The sequence below is a fragment of the Phoxinus phoxinus genome, assembly GCF_949152265.1.
Source record: "Phoxinus phoxinus genome assembly, chromosome: 13".
In the NCBI taxonomy this organism is placed as follows: Eukaryota; Metazoa; Chordata; class Actinopteri; order Cypriniformes; family Leuciscidae; genus Phoxinus; species Phoxinus phoxinus.
In genome coordinates this window covers 12839792-12866786 of record NC_136888.1, presented here as the reverse complement: position 1 = coordinate 12866786, position 26995 = coordinate 12839792, and the positions used below count along the sequence as shown (strand labels likewise).

General features: G+C 36.2%; 1 protein-coding gene across 1 annotated transcript; it reads right to left on the bottom strand.

The window, feature by feature from the left end:
* Window positions 1–927: 927 nt before the first annotated feature.
* On the bottom strand, window positions 928–26995 carry cnsta (consortin, connexin sorting protein a). Its single transcript, XM_079633265.1, has 11 exons — window positions 26859–26995; window positions 20722–21144; window positions 18108–18250; window positions 15754–15784; window positions 15348–15434; window positions 15154–15265; window positions 13283–13304; window positions 13077–13170; window positions 8088–8617; window positions 1473–1614; window positions 928–1382 (listed from the first exon to the last, which is right to left on the bottom strand). The coding sequence occupies exons 2-11, from the start codon at window positions 21059–21061 to the stop codon at window positions 1174–1176; spliced, it is 1710 nt and encodes a 569-aa protein (XP_079489391.1). The 5' UTR covers window positions 21062–21144; window positions 26859–26995; the 3' UTR covers window positions 928–1173.

The window sequence follows — 26995 nt, the reverse complement described above, 5'->3', positions numbered from 1 at the left end:
TTGAATTAATGGACCACTCTTTCAACAGATTCATTAAAAATGCTGATTCATCCAAACAATTGATATCTTAATTAAGAGTGAGTCACTGAATCATTCATTCAAAAACGTTGATTCATCCAATAATGAGTCTTTATGAGTGAGTCAATGAATCATTCATTCAAGAGATTTGTTCAAAAACGCTGATTCATTCTGTAATGAAATCAGTGAAGTCTTTGAGTGAATCATTCATTCAAGCGGATTTAAAAAATGTTTTATAAAATATATTTTTAAATAGATAGCATCAATTTACTTTTTGTCAGAACCTTTAGTTGTATTTTCAGAATGGTCGGAGAATAATCATTTCTATTTTAAACAAAAAAATAATGATTTCCAGTTTATCCAGAATCGTGCAGCTCTAGTGTGGACTCTTGTATTACAAATGAAGAAGATAAAAAATTATCTGCCATCTAACTGAATAAAAGAAGTGTGAATTCAAGCAATTTAGTAATGATATTTAAAAAAAATGCAAAGTAAATTCAGTCTGAGGGTTTGTGTTTGACACTGCTAGTTTCAAGTATCAGACTGAATTAAAGAATATATATAGATCATTAATTAATAAATATAAATTAAAGAATTAATATCAATGTTGTGTTGTTAACTATTAAAATATTGCCAAATCTACCAGACAATTCTCTTTGCTTTTCTATAATAATTAATGGGAAACTATATAATCACTGGGATTTGACTGTATCTATATACAGCATCTATAACTCCTCAATATACATGTATTGCTTTCCTGTCCCTATAAACATTTTTATAAACAAGACCATCCAAGCCCACCCCAGGAGAATGCTACGTCCAGGCTACAGATGGATATGTCCATTATTATATCTTCAGTACTACGGTGGTCATTTGACTTTTTAAACGAATATAAGACAACCAAATATTAAGATTTGAGATTTAAGACTTTAAAAAAAGAAGTCTCTTCATATGAGGTTCAGTTGATGGCAGTAAACAGTGGGCTACTTGAGTCGAAAACTGGCCAAAGTGGTTTCCGGTGTCTTCCAGGGGGCCGGACGTCCCCTTTAGGACCTTACAGACGGGCTCATGTGTCAGTGTGACCCAGCAAAGGCCTATTCATGAGGATTTCTCAGCATCGAAGATCGCGGAGGCAGAAAATGACTCGTCGTCCTGCTATGAGCTCGGGGACAGCCAGTGTTTGAGCTCGTCCATTCCCCTCTGCACCCGTCCGATGTAGAAGTCCATGTTATGGGAAAAGTCTGTGCACACACTGGATTGGGCGTCTCCGAAAGTGCAGTAGAGCGCAGTCCCGCCCACACTGATCACCACGGTAGCCAAGCACAACAAGAGGAGGAGGAGCCAGGAGTCCCCGCCCACCTCATCTGCATATCGGGCAAATCAATAGAGAATCAGAACATGATCAATGTGAATATTGCAAAAATGGGATTTCAGAAAACAATACTGGTTCTTACCGTGGTCAAGGCCTTCGTCAGGTTCTCGGAAACGGACTTTTCTTTTGGGGACGGGTTTAGAGGCAGCCGGGGGAGAGCTGTTGGCTCCTTCCAGAGACACTCTTCTCTTTAAGATCGACACAAGGCCAGCAGCCGGAGTGATCTGAGACACAGACGACAGGTTATTGAGAAAGACTGCGGTGCTCAAAGGCTTGGAACGAGGATCTAATTTCTCACGGAAATGAGGAAAAGCTGTGCACTAACATACTTTACCCACTAGATGTCACAATGAGCTGAGGGCTTAAAATATAGCAAAAACAACAGAACACTTAAAATATAAGATTTAGATACAAAAAAATTATGTTTTGCCCTTTTGTGTAAAAGAAACAAGCTGGTTTTGGTCTTTGACTGCCTGAATAGGACGTGTAAAATGTAAAATATAACGTTATCTAATTTTGTTAGATTTAACAATAAATATTTTTGGAGATTTGCATCAAATATGCACTTTACAAAATGTTTTTGAATTTATATACATTCATAGTTCCCTAAATTTTATATAAATACTCAAATAAATATAAATACTAAATCTATATACGAGTCTAGAACATTTATATTTATAGTCAGGATTACATTTGTATTTTAATGTTAATCAAAATGTATATAAAAGAGCGTTTATTTCGGTAAATATGGCATCATTTTTTTTTTTTTTTTTGCTAAATGTAAAAAAGTTATATATATATAGAATGTTAACTGCAGCATGCTATACAAAATCTATAATATATATACATTTATATTTATTTATTTAAAGCATGCTGCATTTAACTGTTAAATGCAGCATGCTTTAAATAAATAAATAAATATATATTGTATGTTCACCCTATCCAGGCAGCATCTAGAAACAAAAATAATTTAACAAGTCTCTAACAAGACTATACACAAAATAGCTCATAATAAATCTGTATTATCTCAACTTCTCAAGCAAGTATGTTTAATAATACATGTCCTTTAATATGCATCAAAGAGCTGAAGTCCATTTCCTCAGCACTTCATCATTCTGAATTAGGTTTACCTTTACCCCACCTCATAAATGATGTACATGAGAATGGAAGTATTGGAGATGGTCAGGAAAGAGGAGTCAGTTATGTTACATCACAAGCCACTGAGGAATGGATAAGGTCACGGAGAGGTCAAACTACTAAAGACCAATGAGCTCTGAGAACGAGTGGACAATCTAAAGTGCTGCCCTCTGGCCAATCAATACTGAATACCATGAATAAATCTGAATATTAATGATGACATGAGTGTGTGTGTGTGTGTGTGTGTGTGTGTGTGTGTGTGTGTGTGTGTGTGTGTGTGTGTGTGGCTGCATAGCAGTTATTACCTTAAACTAAAACTTCAAAAAAAAGTTTGTTTCATTGAAATAAATAAGAAATGTTGCCTTGGCAAGTAACTAAAATAAAAAGTTTAAGTAAAAATGTTTTAAACCTGAAATGAAATTAAAGCTAAACAGAAATATATATATTAAAATAATAATACCACTGATAAAAGCATATGAACAATTTGACTAAACCTTAAACTAAATAAAAAACCGCAAATATAAAACTAAAAGATATAACAGCATTATTGCACTAAAGTAAGTAATAAAGGGGAAAAAAACATTAAAGTTAATTTAATTGAGAGGAATAAACATTCGTTTGTGCTCTTATTGAATTAAGACTAATTTTAACAAGAATAACTCAGGAATGTTTTTCACTGAAAAACCTTGGTGTGGACTCATTTCACCCAGAGAGCTTCCATATTTGGCAAGATCTGTCTCAATGAAAACAAATGTTTCAAGCACTGCAATTATAGTTGTCTATTTTTGCTCCACAACAGCCATTTCATTTGTCAATTCAGACTAAAGCCAAAGATCCTATAAAAGTTTTTTTTTTTTTTATGAGGTGCCCATAACATGAGAAAATTCCACAACAAGTTTAAAAGAAGCACAGACCTCGTCACTGTACCACTAAACTTGTATAGAATGTCCAAAAATGAGTGAATTAGATGTTTTTACCTTGGTTAAGGGTGTTGTTAGTGTGTGTCAAAACACCCATTCACATCATCTCGAATCAGACTTTAGGGAAAACTTTATAACATAGAACATATAACATAGAAGTTGCTGAAGTAGGCTAATCGATCCTTAATGTTATTTGAGGAATACAAGCGCCCATGTGTTCCTAAAAAAAAGCCAAACAGCAAAACAGTCCACTTCACTACTGCATAAAACTCGGTTTTGTTTTTAGGCTTTCATAAAACAACTTATTTTTATGAAGTAGAAAAGCACATGAGCAGCGTGACAAATGAATCGGACAAACAAACAAACATAAAACCGACTAATTAATCACTTGAGTAATTAGCCTTCAAAACACACATTCGGAGCCAATCAAGTGAGCCCATTAACAGTGAGCGATCAACATAACAGGCCAAAAATAGCACATGCTTATTATCATCGCAAATGAAAAATCATTTTGAACTCCTCAAATGTACTCGGATGGCCCTCTTATACAGAAAAACATCACGTTTGATGAGTGTGGACATAAATCAGTCAGGTAATGTTCTCTCTCTCTCTCTCTCTCTCTCTCTCTGGTCATTCAGCATTATTAGCCACATATCACTCCATCACTGACCAGACCTGAAAGACATTCTGTACACATCTAAATAACCAACTCAGCAGTAGACCTTCAGAATAAACCCACTTCCAGGATGCTGTGTCATTAATTAATGATTAAACAGATATACTTGAAATTAAAGATGGAACAAACAGATATATAATTTATTCCATCGACAGACTGATCCACCGAATGATCTGATCTGCTAATATTTGGCATTGTGAGATTACTGGCATTGATGTATAATGAACCATAAGCATGGTTTGCAAAGAAAAGAAAAAAAAAATCAATGAAAAACAAAGAGTTTGCTCAATTTTAGCAATTTTGTTTACATCACATTAGGCATAAATAAACTTCATTTTATAATTCATATGAGCATTCATAGGCCATCCTGCTCTGTAGATACTGACAGTGATAGTGGAGGCAGTAAGTTGTTTTTAATTAATTATTTTATTCGGGAAGGATGCATTAAATTGATCACAAGGGACAGTAATCAGTGTAAGTGTAATTTCAAGTAAATGTTGTTCTTTTCACTTTCTATTCATTAAAGAATCCTGAAAAATTGTATAATGTTGTTTTCTGTTTTAGAAATATATAAATAACTGTTTTCAACCAATGATTTCTGAAGGATCATGTGACACTGAAGACTGGAGTATTGATGCTGAAAATTCAGCTTTGCATCACAGGAATAAATTACATTTTAACAGTTATTTTCAATCATAATAATATTTCACAATATAACTGTTTTTATTGTATTTTAGATCAAATAAGTGCAGCCTTGGTGCAGCATATGAGACTTCTTTCAAAAACATTAAAGAAAAATCTCTCGGACCCCAAACTTTTGCATGATAGCGTCTGTTAGTTGTTTTGGATGGTGCTCCCAAATGACCGTGATTCTGCACTACAACATGCATGATGAATTTCTTAACAGATCCTAATTGTGCTTGGGAGAAAACGGCATATCCCATTATGTCTGCGCTGTGTGTACCCAGGACATCGAGTCTACTACAAATACACCAATAAATAATGTTGTATTTGAATATTGCACGTTATAATCCGAACACGTTTTGATTTAGTTTTCCAGCTCAGTAAGTTCTGTCTGGTTAAAAAAGCATCAAAATGTGATCCTGCTGAGCACAACTGGGCTTGCATTCACACTCACACCATGTTTTCTCAGTGTGTTTTCAACCTTTCCAAGAAAAGGGACATACATGTTCAAAAGTCAAACCATTTTAACTAGCCTGAAAAACTTGACGATTGACGGTGGAGGCTGAAGGTCATAATATAATGAGTCAATGGGGCCCTGACATTCTTCAAAATATATTTTGTGTTTCGGAAAGTCATGCAGATTTCAAATGACATGAGGGTGAGTCAAATATGGTGGATTTTTTTTTTTGGACGAAATATTCTTTTAACTAGGGATGCACGATATATCGGCCACCGTATCGGTATCGGCCGATATATGTTCATTTTTAATGTTTTCGTTATCGGCCCGATTAGAAAATTTGTATATATATTGAAGCCGATAAATAATGGCTTATTTCCTTCAGCTGAGACATTTCAGACGCACTGGTCGCCATGATGGGTTTCAATTGATTGAAATATGATTGGAATCACTTTTAAAAAAGGAAAATACGGTTCAATAGCTTTTAATGGTGAGACTTTTGTTTTTGTAATCAGGTTAAAATTATATACAAATTTGGGTTTACATTTATCGACCAATATATCATTTATCGGCTTTCAAATATAAAGAATTATCGGTTATCGCCATTGGCCAAAATGTTCATATCGGTGCATCCCCACTTTTAACGGAAATTGTTTGGCCCTTTAAATTGATAATACACTATAAGATAATGGTTTGCAAAAACTGCTCTCAAATAAAATGAAAAGAGTCAGTTTATGTAATTTGAGACTGTGCACCGATCACATACTCGTACCTTTCAAAAGTATGGGGTCAGTGTTCTTTTGAGCTTTCTATTCATCAAAAAATGCTGACAGAAGTATCATGATGGTCTCCGCCAAAATATCAAGCCTCACAACTGTTTTCAACATTGACAAAATTAAAAATTGTTTCTTGAGTAGCAAATCAGCATATTATAATGATTTCTGAAGGATCATGTGACACTGAAGACTGGAGTATTGATGCTGAAAATTCAGCTTTGCCAACACAGGAATAAATTACGTTTTTAAACATATTAAAATAGAAAACAGCAATTTTCAATTGTAATAATATTCCACAATATTACTGTTTTTACTGTACTTTTGAGAGCCCAGACTAAACACTAATTCCTGAAATCAAGATCTGCGCATGACATGTTTGGGAACACAGCACAAAAGCCTTAAAGACACAGGTTCATGAAAGCCTGTATTGTGCTGGCAGAGATCACTGGTCCAGATTCTATTGTTGATTGTCTCATTGAGGGTGGAAGTGTCATTATGACATCACACACGGCTCCCTGTTACAATCATTCAGCTCTGGCATTCAGGGGAAAGGTCACCCTTCAGGTCATCCAGCTCTCTCAATCACAGCTAAGATTCCCATATCTATTACGCATGTTCTTATCAAACGCCTTCTCACCACAGTAACTTACAAGAAAGTGAAAGAGGTAATTACCAAGCCAGGGAGCTGAGATCTCACACACAACACGCTGCGCTTAAAAAAACAAGTACACCAGGGGACATACAATAATCACAAACACATCACGCTTCTACATGTGGTTGCCACAGACGAGTCCTTAAAGGGATAGTTCACCCAAAAATGGAAATTCTGTCATTACTTAGGTCGAATCACCCTCAAGTTGTTCCAAACCTGTATGAGTTTCTTCCTTCTGCTGAACACAAAAGAAGATATTTAAAGAATGTAGGTAAACACACAGTTGACGGTATCCATTGACTTCCATAGTAGGAAAAAAAAAATACTATGGAAGTCAATGGGTTCATCAACTGTCTGGTTAACAACATTCTTTAAAATATTATCTTTTGTGTTCAGCAGAAGGAAGAAACTCATACAGGTTTGGAACAACTTGAGGGTGATTAAATGAAGACAGGATTTTAATATTTGAATGAACTATCCCTTTATGCTCTACTGTGACATGCTGTCGATTGACAGACAGTCAATAATAATAATATATATGAAAAAAGTCTATCAGACATAAACGTGATTTTTTTTCTATTTATATTAATCTATTATTATTATGATTCTTTTATGTTTAATAAAACCATACAATGTTATTACTTAACATATTTTATTATATTATTATAATAATCTTGATTCCTTCAGTTTGAGGGTTTAAAAGAGAGACTTATTTTAATTGTTTAGCGCAAAAATAAGTTATTGTTGATATATTATTGGCTGCAAAATCATCCTTTTAGCATTGGGACTACTATCATAGTTGGAAATCGATATTAACAGGATTCCCTTTCTATTCCTATCATGCACAATTTACTGGGGTTGAAATAAGGATGATATTATGATTGCATAGACAAGGTTTCTATGACTACAATGCAGTTATAGAGGTGATGAGGGTATGCCATGTAAGATGATGACATCACTGGATGCTATAGCATTATGATGCTAGCAGCTTATAAATCTTAAAGGAAATGAAGTTTCACAAACCACTTTAAAAGGTGATGAGTGGAATTTTTCCAAATTGAATATACTTTCTCTTTTCCCAACTTACTATGCAAACAATTGTAAGCAAGCAAGCCATTTGTAGGTTGATTTTTGCATTTGGTGATGGGCATGATTAACCTTTAAATCTCTGCCAAATGTGCATACTATTCATAATATATGCAGAATATTAAACATTTCCAATCTAAGAGTCAGTAAAAGCTTAGCAAAGTGCTCAAGGGCAGAATTAGAAGCACTTTTAAAAAACGAATCTGATTAGAAATCATCCTAATTCTCAAAACAAAGCCATGCCACGCACAAAATAACACATAAGCCTCTTAGTCATTTGAATTTGAACTGAAAAACTCTGTCACTCACCTCTTCCACCTGTATGCGCTTGGCCATGTCATCCAGCATAGACACATTAATAATATCCAACAACTCCACCCCATTCCCATTCTCCTCTAGCTCCAACTCTGGTGTATTTTCAGGAATATCCTGTTCCTGAGGTTCCTGATCTTCACCTCCTTCCTCCAGCTTTAGAGCCTCTTCTATCTCCCCTGCGTGTGGCACATCTTGCCCCGTATCCACAGCGTCCCCCGTCCCCTCCATCACCACTCCGGGGCCGATCGTGTCCGTCTGAAGCTCCACGTTGCCTGGTTGAGCAGCGTCCATTGGAGACTCAGGCACTGGTGAGGCATCCCTGTGGGAAGCTGCCACACTTACGCTCTCTTCTTCTGCTCCTGAATCCTCACGGGCTGGAGAGGAGGAGCCGTGTGTGTCCGAGGAGGGGGAGGGGGCGTGCTGATGTTCGCTCTGGTGGGATTGTGGGGCAGTGCTGCTACAGTCTTCAGGATGGATGACTTCCTGTTGTACCTCATATGTACTCTGATCCTCCATAGCCTTCCCTGTTTGAGAGAGAGAGAGAGAGAGAGAGAGAGAGAGAGAGAGAGAGAGAGAGAGAGAGAGAGAGAGAGAGAGAGAGAGAGAGAGAGAGAGAGAGAGAGAGAGAGAGAGAGAGAGAGAGAGAGAGAGAGAGAGAGAGAGAGAGAGAGAGAGAGAGAGAGAGAGAGAGAGAGAGAGAGAGAGAGAGAGAGAGAGAGAGAGAGAGAGAGAGAGAGAGAGAGATCAGAGTCATATAACACCAATCAAACTTCCTTGGGAGTGAAAGGTTCAGAATGGAATACCATCATACTGCATACGGCACAGTATGTACAGCATACATCTATCTATCCATCTATCTGTGTGTATGTGTGTAATATTTTAAATAAAGTACCAGTTTGTATACAAATGTCCAAAAGGAACAGTTGACCCATACATTTATTTTGTATGACTTTCTTGCTTCCATGAAATGGTGAATTTTCAAAACTTGTGAATTAACAGTTTCTTACATTTTGAATTTTGCCTAACCCTGATAAATGCTGGAAAATAAACTAGCATGATTATTATGGTAACATGCTATTCGAAACTGAACATCCCCGATGCCCCTCACCAACAACCAGTGCTGGGCCTGATACAATCCACCGCTCATTTTCTACAAAACTACACTCCCCCTGCTGTCTTCCTACAGTTTAGGGACCAGATTTACTAACAGCTTGCGCCAGCGCAAACCCTCTTTTGGTGTTAAAAAACTACAGTCAGGGTTTAATAAAGACGCGCTGAAAAGGCGTGGACAGTTATTTTTGCAGATTACCTTGTTGAATATGCATTTGTAGTCCCTTTCAGATGCAAAATGTATGTGAGAAGAGAATTTAAATGAATCATGCAAGGTGATTTACTAATTTAAATTGCGCTCGTCAATTTACTGGCATTTGTGCCATTATTTTAACATCTACGTCTACGTTAACTGGTAGACTGCGCTGGTCATTATGGAAATGATGTTCTTTAATTTGCGCGACGTCAGTAGATCACGCGCAGAACTTTCCTCTCCAATCAGCTCTGTTTTGTGAATGCACTCTCATGCTAATTTGCCCTGTTTAGTAAATCTGGCCCTAGGACTCATTTTCCAGAATGGCAGTCATGTATCGCTGTCCAAGAGGTCCAATTCTATTAATTAGCCATTTTTATGTGAAACAGATGCACTCAAGTGTCACACTAGAGATATATTTCCTTTCCCCTTCACATTTTAAGCTTGAGGTTAATAGTTTAAAGTAGGGGAAGGGTTCACAATTCCAGTCCTCACGCCTCCCCGCTCTGGACATTGTGTGTCTCTCTTATCTGACACGCTCAGTTGAGGGGTGGGTTCCATCCGACCATATATGCCCTGCCAAGTGGACTTAAAAGGGTATTTTAACATCTTAAGAGAAATTCCAATCTGAATCAGGTGTGTATGTATGCGGCTATTCGCAGGTCTAAAGTGCATGTGACGGGACAGTTACAAGTCAACTGTCATGATTACGGGTTAAATAAGATAACACCAAATTATGATTCTTTTCATATTAAACATATGATACATTTATCATTTTAGATTAGGGTTTTTAAATTTGACATTAGGTTAAGTGAAATGCATAATGAATTCATATGTATATAAATAAATAAAATATTTATATAGATTTAGATGGATTTTATACACATGCATATTAAATTAAAGTATGCTAATTTATATAATTTTTATTAAAAAAAATACATTTTGGCATCAAACCTTAAACTCTAATATGCACAACTTGAGTTTCGTCTGTGTTTGGCATTGCAGGGTGTTGCGAATGAACGCATTTTGTTAAGTGAAGTGAACTTCAACTGATATCCCATGCTCAGGGAGTAGAGAGCAGTGAACATAGCCATAGCCATGCATAGGGACCTTGTCAATCGGGACGTACCCGAGTTCACGGAGCTCTCTTTTAACAAGCTGAGTATCTGAATCAGGAGTATCAGATAAGAGAGACGTACGAACTGTGCAGTGAGCTGAGAATTTCTGACTTTTCCAGAAATCACATCTTTAAAATTGATATTTTTATTCCATGACCAAATTAAAGGGGAACTATGCAGGTTTTTAGCTTAATTTACCTTAACTAAACAACTTCTGAGTCATTGGAATGGTTCTATGACTTTTTTGGGGTTGAATGGTGGCCGTCTCGCTTCCCCCTGGTGTCTGTGAGCGGAAAAAACACCCTAGCAACTTTGGGCCAGCGGCGTCAGGAAGTATCGCGTGATATCAGGTTTCGCGATGTAAATTGCTTTGCGGCAAAAGAAATCTGCTAAAATTCTGTCATTATTGCGCTCCCTCACGCTGTTCGAACCCGAATGAAGAAGACGTTTTAAAGAATCTCCCGACTGCTTTGATGTCGTTGATCGACTAGCCTCTGGTATCTGAGAGTCGCCAATGAGTTTTTACGACAGTGTTGTCAAATATCTATTCCAAAGCTGTAGGGGGAGCTCTATAGAGAAACCTGCGAGCAAAAAGCGAAAATACAGTGAAGAAATTGCCGAAAATGCATAGCTCTGCTTTAACCTGTACCATTTATACTGTAGAATAAGGTTTTGATGCGTTTTATAATTTTTTTTAACATACAAAATACCACAGATGTATAATATTGGCTATTGTATCAGTTACTGGCCATAAAATGAAAATAATTAGCATATAACATGGCCACAAATTTTTTTCTCTGTACAAAGCCCCATTTGCAAGGTTTGCTGATGAATTTGAAACGCATCAGACAATCAGAAACCACAGTTTAGGCCAACTTCAAACGCACAGTGACGTCTATGATATCAGGAGCAGAATTCTGCATGAATGAGCAGACCGAGGGAACGCCATCAATCTCAAACTCATGTGTCTCGTAGGGTGAGATCTGAGATGCACCTGCTGCTGGAGTCCCCAGAACAGGTGGCCGGGCAGAGGGTGCAGCAAGAGTGACAAAATGTGTGTGTGTGTGTGTGGTGCTGCCATGCCTGGCGTGTAAAAGTGAAACCGGGTCATGGAACTCAATGCGAGTAACACGGTGTTCAGGTAACATAGCCCAGCACCACATCAGCTGCGAGAGCTAGTGAGAAAGAGAGTCTCATCAATAAGGCATGATCTTGAGCATGATCTGGAGGGACAGAAGGGAACTTTATGTGTGTGTGTGTACTTGAAGAAGGGGACATGGTGTTTTTCCTGTCCATAGATGATGAAAGAATGCTTCTTGAAAGGAATTGGTAAGGTCTAAATGTACAGTAGACTAGGTTTTTAACTAGGTGTAAAAAATGTTTTTTTAATTGTATTAAATTAAAATCAATTTGTTTCTCGAAAGGAATCTGTAAAATCTAATCTAGCAAGTGCACGTAGACTGGGTGTTAACTTCTAATATTAAAACATGAAATGAATGAATTATCGAAAATCCATAATTTAATTAATTTGTTTAATTTATTTACCCTATTTACTTTCTTAATAAATATTAAGTTATTTTATTTAACACAATTCAGTGAGAATTTATTTTCACAAACATGTATTAAAATATTGCAACTTTCTCCACCTCTGAAACAAATTATTTGCTTTATTTAATTTGATTTTTATTTAATTTAGATTAAAATCTATTTGTTTCTTCTGTAAGGGTTAGGTCTAATCTAGGGTTAGGTCTAGTCTAATCTACTAAACGTATGGTAGACTATGTGTTAACCAATAACATTCAAATATGAAATTAATTAAATGATAAATATTTATTTGATCAATCTTATACCCTATTTACTTTCTTAATAAATGTTAAGTAGATTTATTTCCCACAACTCACTTATTAAACTACTATAACTTTCTCCACAACTTTGCACTGGTATAACCAATGAGGAAAAACAATATTTATCAATAATATCACAGTTTAACATGTTTCCATCCAACCAAATCCTGATATGTAAAAGTCCTGCCCTATTTTATGCTGAATATTGTGTTTTTCACAGAAATACATAAAATTATGGTAACTGCTCAGATGGTAGGAAAATCCCTGGTTACACTTTATTTCGATATAGACATTCTACAAACTATAAGTAACTTTTCAACTACATGTCAACTAACTCTCATTAGAGTATTAGTGGACTGTAGTAGACTGTTAGGTTAGGGTTAGGAGAATTAGTTGACTTGTAGTTGCCAAGTTACTTATAGTCAGTAGAATGTCTGTTGGGGGACCAACAAAATAAAGTGTTAGCAGATATTAAGCAGACAGTCTACTAATACTCTAATGACAGTTAGTTGACATGTAGTTGCAAAGTTACTTATATGTAGTAGAATGTCTAAAGTGGACTATCAAAATAAAGTGTAACCAAATCCCTTAATATATATTTTTAAATTTGATTAAGCAATTGATTGATAAAGTCCAAGACGACGACGAGTTTGTTTCCTCCCAATAGTTCATTGTCTATTTTATGTGATCTGGTCTGTCATTGGCGAAATAAACTCACCTGAGCTGCATGAAAGCACTTGCGTGATCAGGTTTTGCTCTCCTCCCAGTGTTTCTCTGATCACACTGTTTCTTTGCACTTTGGACACCTCACACTATGAACACACACAGAAAACACTGACTTTCACCCTCTGTTTTTTAAACGTGAACGGTTACATACATATCCACATGGAGTCCCAAACATGTGCATCAAAGAGGCCGTCTTACCTTCTCAATACTCCGTGCAGGTCTGAAAAAAAGACGAGAAATAGTCAAGTGTCAGTCAAAATCATCTCAAGGACTTGTAGTATCCTTATTTTTTTTTCTTCATCTCTCTCGTAGAGGGACGACGTGCTAATCTAAGGTCGCTCCGCTCAGCGGGAATCTAATATTAGCACGGCACATTTCCCATACTGAAACTCTAGCACTTGTCTCAAATTGCTGAAAGCACAGCACTGGCCATATGTTTAAACCATTACAGGACTCCGAACTGCAGCTAGAGCGCAGAAACGAGAAACAGACTGGCTAAATTTAGCAGGGGAAAGAGAGAAGCTCAGGTGCGGCTGCCGGTGAAAGTGTCTGGCCCAAATTAATAGGACAGAAAGACACAGCTTTTACCCCGTATTTAAATTGTGTAGTGGCTCGAAAGGTTAAACATTTACTTGTACTCCGTTTACAGCAATGCTCACATATTTTTATAGAGCTCAAGCTCCATGGGACACCTGATCTAAGGGAGTAGAGATTATAAAGAGAAAACTTTTGGGCTAGCAAAATCCTTTTTAACAAAGTAGTTTAGAGCTAAAATAAATAAAATAATATAAAAATGGTTTACACCTGATCTGGTTAAACTAATGTAGTGTGCAATAAATAAAAAATAAATAATAACAGAAAATAGCGTTGACCTTCTCTATGTGACTAAACTAATGTAGCATGCAATAAAATAAAATAAAAATAGAATAAAATTGTTGATATGATCTATGTGACTGAACTAATCTAACATGCAATACAAAAATTAAAAAATTAAAAATAAAATAAAATAGTGTTGCCTTGATCGGTGTGGCTGAATTACTGAAGAGTGCAATAAAATATTTTTAAATAAAAAAAATAAAAAAGATAAACTTGGTCTTATCTGTGTGACTGAACTATGTAGCATGCAATAAAAAAAGAAATACAAAAAAAACATAGTGTTGCCCTGATCTGTGTGGCTGAACTACTAAATTGTGCAATAAAAAAATAATAAATACAAATATAAAGTTACCTTATCTGTGTGACTGAACTAATCTAACATGCAAAAAAAAAAATAGTGTTGCCTTGATCGGTGTGGCTGAATTACGGTACTGAAGTGTGCAATAAAACAAACATAAATAAATAAAAAAAAATAAAAAAAAGATAAAGTTGGCCTTATCTGTGTGACTGAACTAATGCAGTATGCAATAAAAATAAAATAAAATAAAATAAAGGGTTTGCCGTGATCTGTGTGGCTGAACTACTGAAGTGTGCAGTAAAATAAAAATACATACTTTATGTATAAAAATACTTATAATACTTTATAAAATAAAGTTGACTGTGTGACTTAACGAATGTAGCATGCAATAAATTTTTTTTTAATAAAAATAGTGTTGCCCTGATCTGTGTGGCTATACTGGAAGAGTGCAATGAAATCTTTTTTTCTTTTTTTATTAAAGTTGACCTTAGCTGTGTGACTGATCTAATGTAGCATGCAATAAAATAACATAAATAAAGCAAAATATAAGTGTTGACCTGATCTCTGTGACTGAACTAATGAGGTGTGCAATAAAAAATAAAGAAAATAAAACATTTTATGAAAATGTTTTGATATAAATTACAGACATGGCATCTGAGGACTATTTCTCATTTATCAGTTATTTTGCTTTATTTCCAGTTTCAATCATAGGCTCGTTCTTACTTAGTAGAGCAAGTCCGCACATGCGGCGAGCTGTCATTTGCGATGCGGTTTGCGAATGTTCGTTGGAACGATGAACGAATGTTTGGGAAACACAGTTGGCTAACGATGCTTTTGGGAAACGCGCCCCTGTACGGCTGACTTAACGTAGCATGTATGTGTGGAGAGCACTCACTGCCTGTGCGTTCTGCAGATGTGTCTCAGTTTCTCCAGGTGTTCAGCATCCAGGTCACCGTCTCCGTCTTCTCGCCTGTCCTGACACCGGCCAACCGAACTCCTTCTCCTCTCTGATCACAGAAACAAAGAGTAGCTTAAAAGGTGTTCTATCGAGAAGTACATGTGAGTAACGGTTAACCAGAAGCCACTTACCCCACAGTTGCTGTAGAGCGGAGAGGTTGGACAGTAGACGTTCATGATAGAGTCTCTCTAACTGGATGAACCTGACTGCTCTCTCATCTGGAAAATGCTCTGGTTCAGGAAAAACTACAGCAAGCGGGAAACCCCAAAGCACCAATGCACAATGCTAAAGTGAAACACTATCTTACAAGACGACGACTGGCCGCAGTAATGCACTAAAAGTAATACAATAAAAAGCTCTATATCCATAAACATTGCAAGCATCCCTGATTCTGTTACAATAACAAAGGCAATCGGGTATAAATCAGGAGCTATAATGGAGCAAGCATTACAACTCCAAAAAGCTGTTCAAACACACCATTGTGCAGCGCCTTGTATTATTATTAGACATGTGAACAAATAAAAACATTAAGGATACAGTCCTCCTCATGCATAAATGACTCCGCAATCTGTAAAGAAAGGAATTTAGCCTTGAGTTATTATGCATTCAATTACACAGTGAAAAGCATCATTAGGTAAGACCCTACAGTAACTCGAAATCATTACAATTATAAATTGGCTTATATTACATAAACGAAAGCACATTCAAATGGTGATGAAACGTTGAGTCACGTTTCATATATGAATCTATGTGAACTACTGATCTGTTAAGCATTATATAACGATTGTTAATGAGAGTTATTATAAAGTGTTAACAATAATTATACAGATGATGCACAGCTAAAACACGCTGCATGAGCAATCTGTAATTGTACAGATGTTTTATACCTGATAAACAATTATTGCACATTATTGCTATCTGAGCAAAACTCATGACATCGGCTCTCTTCAAACTCCTGAAGAGACAGTCAGGGTGAAAATCACTACATTAATCACTAAATCATTCAAAATCTCTTCTACCGACGTAGTTCAAATTACCGTTCACAGCCTGAACAGACATACAAACATGGGAGGTCGTGTCTATTGACATGATTATGGACATTGCTCACTTTTGCAGCTTACTTTCATTTAATGATCTGGGTGGGCCGGGGAAGTAGCTTTATAGTTAATGTTAGAGTACCGCATGTCTGCATAGTACACTGAAAAAAAAATCCAGTTATCCTTTTAAAATCTCTTATGAGAACAAAGATTCACAGGGGAATACACGCGAGCAGTTTCGACAGTCGTCTTATAAACCTCTCCTCAGGATGATACAGACCCAGCTGCACATCTGAGCTAGTTCTTGTAAAACATGTTGAATAAGGTCAAGCTCAAATAAACATGTAACAGAGCTTGACCATTTAAGGTGCTGGTTATTCTGCTTCGTATCGGATACTTCATGTTCTGCTATCAGTCAATGTTATCAGCTCTGGCCAACAGCAACAACAGACTAACACAAGCTTATTAATGAACCATGTGGAACAGTCCAGGCAAACTCATCTCGTGATCTGGCTCACACACACATTAGTTTAGACTGAAAAACACACTTCAGAGGTTTGCACCATCTACTGACAGTGATCAAAAGTGACAGTAAAAACATTTGTAATGCTGCTAAAGATTTCTATTTCAAATAAATGCTGTTGTTTTAAACTTTCTATTCATCAAAGAATCCTGGATTTTTTTTATTATGGTCTCCACCAAAGATATTAAGCAGCATGCAACTGTTTCCAACATTGATAATAACCGAGTATCAGATCATCATATTAGAATTATTTCTGATTCATTACTGGAGTAATGAAGCTGAAAATCAGCTTTGCCATTACAGGAATACTATTAACTTTTTAAATTGTAATAATATTTCACAATATTACTGTTTTTACTATATTTTTTATCAAATTATGCTAGCAAAATAAACAGCCTAAACAACTTTGAAAAAGGAGAAGAAAAGGCTTCCCATCTCACTGCCCAAAAATAGGCAGTGCATCCAATCTCTATTTAGATTTAGATTTATATATATATATATATATATATATATATATATATATATATATATATATATATATATATATATATATATATTTATGTTTTTATGAATTATTATTTTGTACAATATACTCAACACCTTAAACATCAATCCCTTAGTCTTGTTTTCATTCACATGAAATGAAATACTGCATCAAATCCAACTAAAGTCTGTTAGAAACAAACAATCACGCACTAATAATTGAATGGTGAGAGATGACATTTACATGTTAACAACATTTAATTTAACACCTCATTACCAATTTTGAACAGAAAGACACGCATGCGAGCTTTTCGATCTTCAAATAGTTAACCCTGGTTTATTCTAAACCCCGGGTAAACGGAATCCTGGATCTTGCTTCACGTTTCACACTGCTTATATTTTACCCGAGGAGGTAAACAATTAATCCTGGGTGTTCATAAACTGCCATTTCACATTGTACATTCTTAAACCCTGGCTTAACGTCCTTATTTGCATATGTATGGTGTCAGTGTCACTGATTGGATGACCTGTTTACATAGAAGCTCTGGCACTCACCTGTCCCATATCATTTATAGCTGACTGTACTATCAAGATGTTTTCTGAATGGACTTTTCAGACCATTTTACGACACATGATTGTTGCTAAGCATCTAGTCGAAATTATCTGACAGCGTATGTTTCTTTCACCCTGCACATGTTTGGCACCACAATGCAGGGTGCGGGGCTAACCCTGATTTTAAATTACAAGTGTAAAATCTTCCTTTACCCGAGGTTTAAAGCGGGGTTTAGAATGACAATAACCCAGGGTTAAGTGCCCTGTGAAGTGAACATACAACATTAGTATGATACCTGATGGAGGCAGTGTGGCAGAAGAGGGTGGTCTCCCTGCTCCCCCAGCTCCTGGAGAGATGCCGACAGGGGGCGTCCGAAGCCCTGGGGGGAACCGGCATCACCCTGAGGAGGTCCTTCAGGGCTGACAAGACCCTCTGACACTGGAAAAACAACAACATCCTCTTTAAAAAGTGTTGACACTGAAAATGTACTATGGTTTCACTCGAGTAACTCTAACTGTATGGCATTATTTCAGCATAATTACTTTAATTTATGTGGTTCAGTATCATTTTAGTATTATTTATAGTTTTTATTAATATTGTGAATTGTCTTTTATTTTTATATTTGCAGTTTTAATTTTGAGCCATTTTGTTATGTGCTTTTGTCATTATATTTACATATTACTATTAAGGTTTAATTCGATTTTATTTCAGATTTAGTCTTTATTTATTTCCATTTCATTATTTTATTTTATCCCATTTTTTATTTGAGTGCTTCAACAATCAGCTTGTGTCAATTAGTTCTCAAGGCAAAATTTCAATGTAGTTTTTTTAAAGTTTAATTTAGTCTAATGCTTTTATCATTTATTTAGCTTTGTTTTATTTAACACTTATTTTTTACTGTTAACGTTAATAACCCTGATGTGGTTATCTAAGGGTAGGTTTACATGACAACGATGTACTAAAAATTGGAAAGGTTTTCCTCTGCATGTTTCGCGCTATAGACGACAACGTTGAAACAATCCCTGTTCACACAGACCCGCGAAAAACGACTAAAAGCGTATTTTGCTCCCAGCCAGTAGTTGGCAATATCACATTGTAAAAAAACACTACGCCTCCTATACACTGAACATATACGCATATCACATCACTATTTTCACGTTTGTGTAGTTTACACTGAGAGAATAACGTAATCATTTTCAAAAACTTTAAAAAAGTTTGCATTTTCAGGCCCCAAAAACACTGTTGTTGCGTAAATGAACGGCCAAAACACACAACAAATTTTACGTTTTTAGTTGAAAACGGTGTCATGTAATCGGCCCCTAAGACCTAAAGTACTTTTTCATTACAATACATCTAACACACAGGCATCCAAAATGTCCCTTTAAATGTAATGGAGCGGCAACACCCAGCATTTGTACATCAACACAGATATATCTCTAGAGGTTGGCCCGTATCATTCATGCCACTCAAACCTGTCTGAAAGGTGCACGACAACAATGGGATAGTGATACAATCACTCGCTCTACAGCAAAACTAGAAACAAAAGTCTTGCACTATTACTCACTCCTCAGAGACAATAGAAATGCTTCTCCACCCACAGCCTGATCAAGCCAATAACAAATAAATGCATTCATGTCATTGAGGATGACATTGTTTCTGAGGTACAACCTAGTCTAAACAATTTAAAGTCCAAGGACCATTCAGTATCAGTCATTTGTATTTTTGTATAAGTGTGACCTGGTTCCTGAACGCATCAAGCAGAAAGAATGGATAACTAATCGTAGTTTTTTTTTTTCCTAGCAAACTTTGACAGAAAAAGTTAATTTGACTGGCATATAAAGCCACCAAGCTTAATTTCTTTATGTGACTTTAGTTTAGGGGAATGAATATACATGTGTGCTCAAGGACCTCTCATTGACTTGCTACTGATTCTCTGAACTCTTGAATATGTTGTAATGATTCAATGCCCCGAACTTCACAATCTTTGGCAAAGGACAAGCTCTTCCTTTAGAAATTCTCACTGTAGCAGATGAGAACTTGACTGAGCAAAAACTCCTAGGTTTGTATTTGTGTGAGAACATTCACGCACATGCACTGACACATGGCTCAACAACACATTTAACTTGGGATGACTGCTTCCAGGTCAACACGAGGAGAATCTCACATTGTGCTCTAATTCCGTGAAGCTTTGGGACTGATTAACTGGCTCTGCTCTGGGCCTTAATGCACTGTAGAATACGTTTTAATAAGGAATGACATGCGAAAACGAACCAAAATTAGTTTTTAGCATGCAAAGCTTATTCATTTGTTTGGCCATGGCACTTCTGAACAAACAGTATTTTACTGTAGTTTATGGAACGTTAAATGCATACCATAATATGATAGAACAGCTGCATATGTCATAAACCAGATGGATTCACACTTTGGGTTGATGACAGATTTCTGATTCACTCGGGGTTTTTTGTATTATTGATGTACTACTGTAATATTTATCAATATTTTGTAAAAATTTACATCCAATTTTCATTTTATATTAAGTGTTAGTAATTTTAGTAATAATTAGTAATTATTTCAGTTAGTTGCCAACATTTCTAATATTAATTTAAGTTTTTAAGCACCTGATTTTGCACCTAATATATTTGATTTTCTTCAGCTGAAAAAATTAGAAATAGTCCTCACATCCCATGTCCGCATAAATTAAATAAATTAGATCTCAAATGGGTTAATTAAAAGAAGTTATTACTCCACCGTCTGCGTGACATTATTACCCAACGTGGTTGAATGATAAATGTGTGAAAATATGGTTTTCGAGAAACAGTCTTGGTACATAGTACGATGGATCGAGCGAGTTTCGTTGTTGTACGGGAAACGTGTTCTGTGAAATGTCTCTGTTTGACAGTTTCTGTTACCTGTAGGACTGGGACTGGGTGTCGGGGAGTCTCGGATGTGTCCATCCAGCTCTGGAGAGTATGCGCCACTGTTACTGTCCACCTCTTCCTCTTCCTCCTCTTCCTCGTCCTCCACCTTGGAGCTGTCGTAATCTTCATCATCACTGTTGTTATTAGTATGATCCTGTCTGAGGGGCTTCTGTCCACCACGGGGCCCCTGCTCCACCTCCTCTGCTTCCTCCACCAGTCGGTTCTGGTTCCCGTCCGGGCTGCGGCTGGCCTCGGAGTCGTTCAGGAGGTCGGGGTCGGTTAGTCCTGCCCGCCTCACTGGGCCATCGCTCTGCCACTGTCCGTCGTCCATAAGGTCCAGCTGACTGAGAGCATGAAGATCCTCTCGAACCCCTGCAGGACTCACAGCCACTCAACGGTGCTCCCGCTCAGCCGCTGAGAACAAATCAGAAGGACACTTTAATGGCCATGAGCCATCATGAAATAAAAAAGAGCTCGCTGGCCTTTAAGAGAACTGACTCATAGTTTACCCATAATTCCACTTCAAGCTGGTTGAGTGTAGTGCACGAATCAAAACTCTTGAGATTTCTCCATTTGTTCTGCTTTGTTCAGAGGTAACATGAAAAATAGGTTTTTAGTCAATGTGGGGTTTTTTTTCCAGCTCACATGTTTGGTATATTTTTAGATATAATCTTTTACAAAGGAATAAAAAAAAAAAATGGTTTTAACAAAAATAAATATAAATCAATGTGAATATTAAACATAATAATTAGAAAATCTATAATTTGAAAAAATATTTAAGTAATTGTATTATATATTATATGATAAAAAATGTCTTATATATACACTGTATATATATATATATATATAAAGAAAAAATTGTGTGTGTAATGTGTGTATACATATATAATATATATATATATATATATATATATATATATATATATATATATATATATATATATATATATATATATATATAATCCAAAGAACCACCATTGAACATGTAATCAATTCAAATGTTCCATTGGATGAGAAGTGAAATAAACAAAAAATAAATCCAACAATAGAAAAATAGAAAAATAATCAAGACGTTTTTTTCAAAATAAAGGGGAAAATTACAATACATTTGTTTGATTTATATCTACCAATATACCAATTCATATAATAATTAGCAATAGTATCTTAAACTAAAACATTTAGCATATGGAAAATTCAGAGACTTCTGTAAACGTTTCTGAGTGATGATACAAATGAATCACTTAATCAAGTTTGTCTTCATTTTTTATGGATGGATTCATTCAACTTTTTTCATACAAACATGCTGAACAAATGACGCATGTAAACATTTGGCTCATAACCAAACAGAAACAACAACATTTTTTTTTGCAAAATGAATACCATGCCATTCATAAACGCATAGATATCAGCACCAACCTGCTGTCCTGTGTCCCTTTAGTCTGCTGCAATAAACTGATGCAGAAAATACTCTATATAGTCAATACACTATCTCTCTCTCTCTCTCTCTCTCTCTCTCTCTCTCATAGTGATTGTTTGCTTCCCCTTAATGGTGAATTCATACACCATGGAGATTTTCCATGATCGTCCCCATTGGGTTGTTATAGGAGAAAGAGCATCATGCTTATTGCTATACAGTCTCATGACAGAGCTTATGCAATATCATACAGCATCTTACAGATCTTAAAGCGGACTGCCTGTTTTGTTTTTCCATCTGCTCAGGGAGATTCTGGAGCCGCAGAGACACGAACGAATGAATGAATGAATGCTTATAGGTCACTGCATGCAATGATAATGCTTAGGGCACAACAATGTGCATTAACTGAACAAACTGAGCTAAATCCAGTGTTGTATTGTTAACTAAAACTATTCAAATAATTTTCATTAATAAAAAAAGAAAACTAGATGTATAAAAAAAAACTTTGGAAATTAGAAATGTTGCCTTGGCAAATAACTGAAATAACATGGTTCCATTAAGATAACATTACGTTGATGTAAAATTGCAGAAACTAAAGCTGAAATAAATATAAATTAACGCTAAATGAAAACTAAAAAAAAAAAAAAAAAAAATTTGACAAAGGACCATTAAAACTTAATTTAAAATTATAATAAAACCTGAAAATATAAAAAACAAAAGCTAATTTTCCACTAAAAGAATCACTCCATCACTGGACGCACTGTAAATTAGTGAAAACTCACTGTTTTGAGTTTAGAGGTTGGGAGGATACAGATTTAAAGAGATATGGAATTGGCTGATAAATAAATTTGAGTACATTCAATTTTGAAATCACAATCTTGTGTCACAGCCTTGAATCAGGAAGTGCAACGCATTAGGGGGCGGGACAGTCTCATTCTGATTCTCTGATTGGACAAAAAAATAAACAAAATTAATCTGTTTATGTTTCAACATGAGTCATAATTATAGTCTCTTCTAAAAGCTGCAGTCTGTAGTTTTTCCTTTTTGTCGCCATCTCTTTTCGAAATCTGCAATTGCAGTTATTCGCGAAATTATCAACTTTACGTGTGTTGTGCCTCGGCACGGCACAGCGCGGATGAATCCAATGTTTTGAGGAGAGTGTGCGGCTGCCGGTCGCCGCGCCGGTGTGGATACTGCCATTCAGAATCACAGATTATACTTTTTGGAAGTATGACAACATAAGAATTTTCACAGGAAAATGTCATCTAAAAAAGTAACAAACATCCACTTTTGTTCTGACCAACTAAGGGAAAAAAGCATTGCAGTAAATAGCACTGATTAAATCTAACGATCGCTTATCATATCACGTCAAACCGTGCAAATTATACTTTGTTCTCAAATTGTTAATGTTAACAACATCAGCATTGCATGACTACATTTAATGCCCTTCCGAAATGTATCCTTGTTTTCACATGGATCCGGTTGCAGTCTCTTTTTTTCTGTAGCCACTCCGAAGTCCGAAGTCTTTTGCATTTTACATCAGGTGAAACTCAGTCGTCACTGGTGATTGTCGTTTGAACCTTTCTGGATCCGCCATCAAATTGATAAGTTTAATAATATCAAGTGCTGTGAGAAAAGGCTATAAATATCCAATACCAACATCCTCACACGCACGCAATATAACCTAAACTAGCCGAGACTCCTTCTTTATGTGAACAGATGTGACGTAATGACGCAAAGACATGCTCAAATTTCCCACGGAAATCCACCAGTACCACTGGAACTAATAATTACAAGCTTACCGTTTTGAATCGAGCTATGGCAAGCAGATAGTTTTGAACACTGGCTCAAAAAGTTATTTTGGATAATTTTAAACCCCAAAAAAGTTACGGACTGCAGCTTTAATACAAATATTTAGAGGAGCCCAAAGCTAATGGACATGGACTAGCCACAAACACAGTAGATTTAATTATATTAGCTCATTTTTTCCCTATTTGTTGTTTGTTTTTACTAACTGAATCCATCAAACAAAAAAATCTTACTTTTTGCATATTTTATGATAATTTTAAATCCTTTTTATGTAAAGCACTTTTAATTACCAATGTGTATTAAATGTGCTAATTAAACTTGCCTTGTGTTGCCTTATACAACAGAACTCCACCATTATGTCACAATTTATTACGTTACCAATGAATCATTATAAAGCAGGAAACTGTGGCCATTAGGAACCTGGTTGTTTGTTTAGAGGACCTGATGTTATTTGGCCCTGTAGAAGAACAGACTGACTCACAGCAGACCCCAGGCGTTCATTCGCTTTTCTGACAACATATAGTGACTCAGTGAGCTGGAGACCATCAGATCTGTGCCTGCGGTCTAACACCACCTACACACAATATCGAGAAGGGCCAGGTAATCCTTCTCGACACATGTGGGGTTTGCATCAATTCTGACTGACTACTAGTTACAGCTATTGTGTGTCAGGCTTGAGACCGCTTTAAGTTTTTATGTTAATCGTTGACACTTTAAAGGGCACACCCAGAATAACACGAGGTTGGTCATGCTATGGCAGGCAGAAATTTGGGTATGTGAGCTGCCATGTTCATTCATCCGCTTTCTTTAAAGAGAGAATTCATTAATAATCAAAGACGGCTGCAGTTTCTCATTAGCTATTTTAAAAACATTAAAGCCTGCGGGGAGAATGAGAGAGAGAGAGATGAGAAATAGGTTTATTCAGCCTGAATAACAAGCATGACTGGAGTAGCTAGACACAAATGTGTCTGACACGCACAAACCCCATCTGTGAAATCCACCTCAATCCTCTATTAAGTTTGAACTATTCTGATTTAAAACTGAAAGTTCAAATGGGAAGGGAAGTAATACTAAAACTTCCTTAATGTTATAGAATACATTTCTGATACTTAATTAACATACTATTGAACTATACTTCAGTTCTATGGAATACTTGATTTTGATTAGTCAGTCAGAGCGCAACAGTCGGGATCCAGAAGTTAAAACCCCATGCATTTTCTCAATAAGGGAACTGATTAAATGAGAACTTACTAGTAAACCTTTAAAAACAGACCTACTGTGAGATATGAGCTTGTTATTTGATGGTAAATCCTTTTGTTGAAGTCGTAAAATGCATGATTTCGAATGAACAAGTTCAACAGTGGTGGAAAAACTACATTACCCATGATTCTGCAGACAAATCTCCACCAATCAGAGAATCACAAGTAAAAATACTACACTTTAGCACCCGCCCACTCTCATTATGCACTGGGAATGATGTAGAGATGGGGTGTGTTGACACTTGACCAAAGCATGTAAACAAACCAAAAACAGGACAAAATAGCATCATGTGTAGGCTACGACCATACAGCGAGCGCATTTAGCCCAGAACACGGCATTGTTTTGGATGTTCGACAAGTTCCGTCGAGAAAATATACGTCAAAAAATACTTTTTGGTTTTCTATCTTTAGATTAGGCTAAGTGTTAAAATTAGTGTGAACGTAAGCAAACCAGTACTAAATGTATCAACCAAACTAGAAGTGTGAACACAACCATTGCTTCCCTATACACTCTCAAACTACTTAGCCTAAATGTTTACATATAATAATATAGCTACATATTTTGCAATAAATGTAATATATCTATCTATCTGTCTTTAATTCCTAAGAGAAAAACTAATGGGAAAATACTTCTGGAACTAATGCCATTAAAAAAAGTGGATGGCCACTGTTGCACTTTATAAGCGGTCAGATATTTCTAAAGAATGACTGTTATTATTTTACGAAAGGTATATTAAATATTAATTTGGTAATAATTTTGTACATAAAAGCAACATCCACCCTGAGTAAGACGATGACATGGTGCTCAAGATCATGTTGAATCACCCTGAAGTGGTTTATTTTATGATAATGACCAACTCACTGCATATTATCACTTGTTATGTCATAATATTTAATGATAATACAAGAAAAGTGCAGGCTAGTAAAAATGTCAAAGTTTGACCTTTAAGAAAGGTTGTGACCTCTGTGGTGACTGGTGAGTCAATACATTGAAATGACACTGTTAACTGGCTTGATTGCTTTTCTAGCACAACAGTGATCGATTTCACCGTATTAAGAGCACAAAGAAAGTTACTTAAACAACAAAACATTTCTGGCATAACATGCATAGCTCACGCTCTGAGTGAAGCAATATAAAGCAGACATAACTCATTCTGTTTTGACATGATATGACACTTCAGATAATGCTTCAACTTCAATCCCCATTCACTTTTCCTGCCATATTTATGCCTATAAACTAAAAGGGATCAACACAGATCATGCTGCAGCTGGATGAAAACAGATGTTGATATTATATAATGCAGGGTGTCCATCATGGTAACGTTATATAGACACACATGATCCGTGCATCCAAACATCTGTCATTTTCCTATATAAAGGGTTAAAGCTCTATAAAAGCCGCTTTCATCATTCCACATAACACATTTGTCTAACTTCTAACAGAGGTGCTGTTTATCACATAAGGTACCGGTGATACGGATTAAGCAGAAGGAGATGTCATTAATACAAGCGCTAACATGCATAGCATCATAAGTGCATCATGCCTTCTTTAGTTCAACAAGCTGCACGTTTCATTCTAACATACTTTTCACAAGCGGATATTCTCTTTCATGAATACTGCATTAAAAATAAGAGACATCACTTACAGATCGATCGGGCAGGTGGTTTGAATTCGGATGGACGGGCAACCGCGCTCTTGGCTGTCGGCTGATGTGTATTTGTGTTGCTGCACATCTGCGCAGCTCTTCCTGACACTCATCCGGGTACTTCAGCTGTCTGCGCA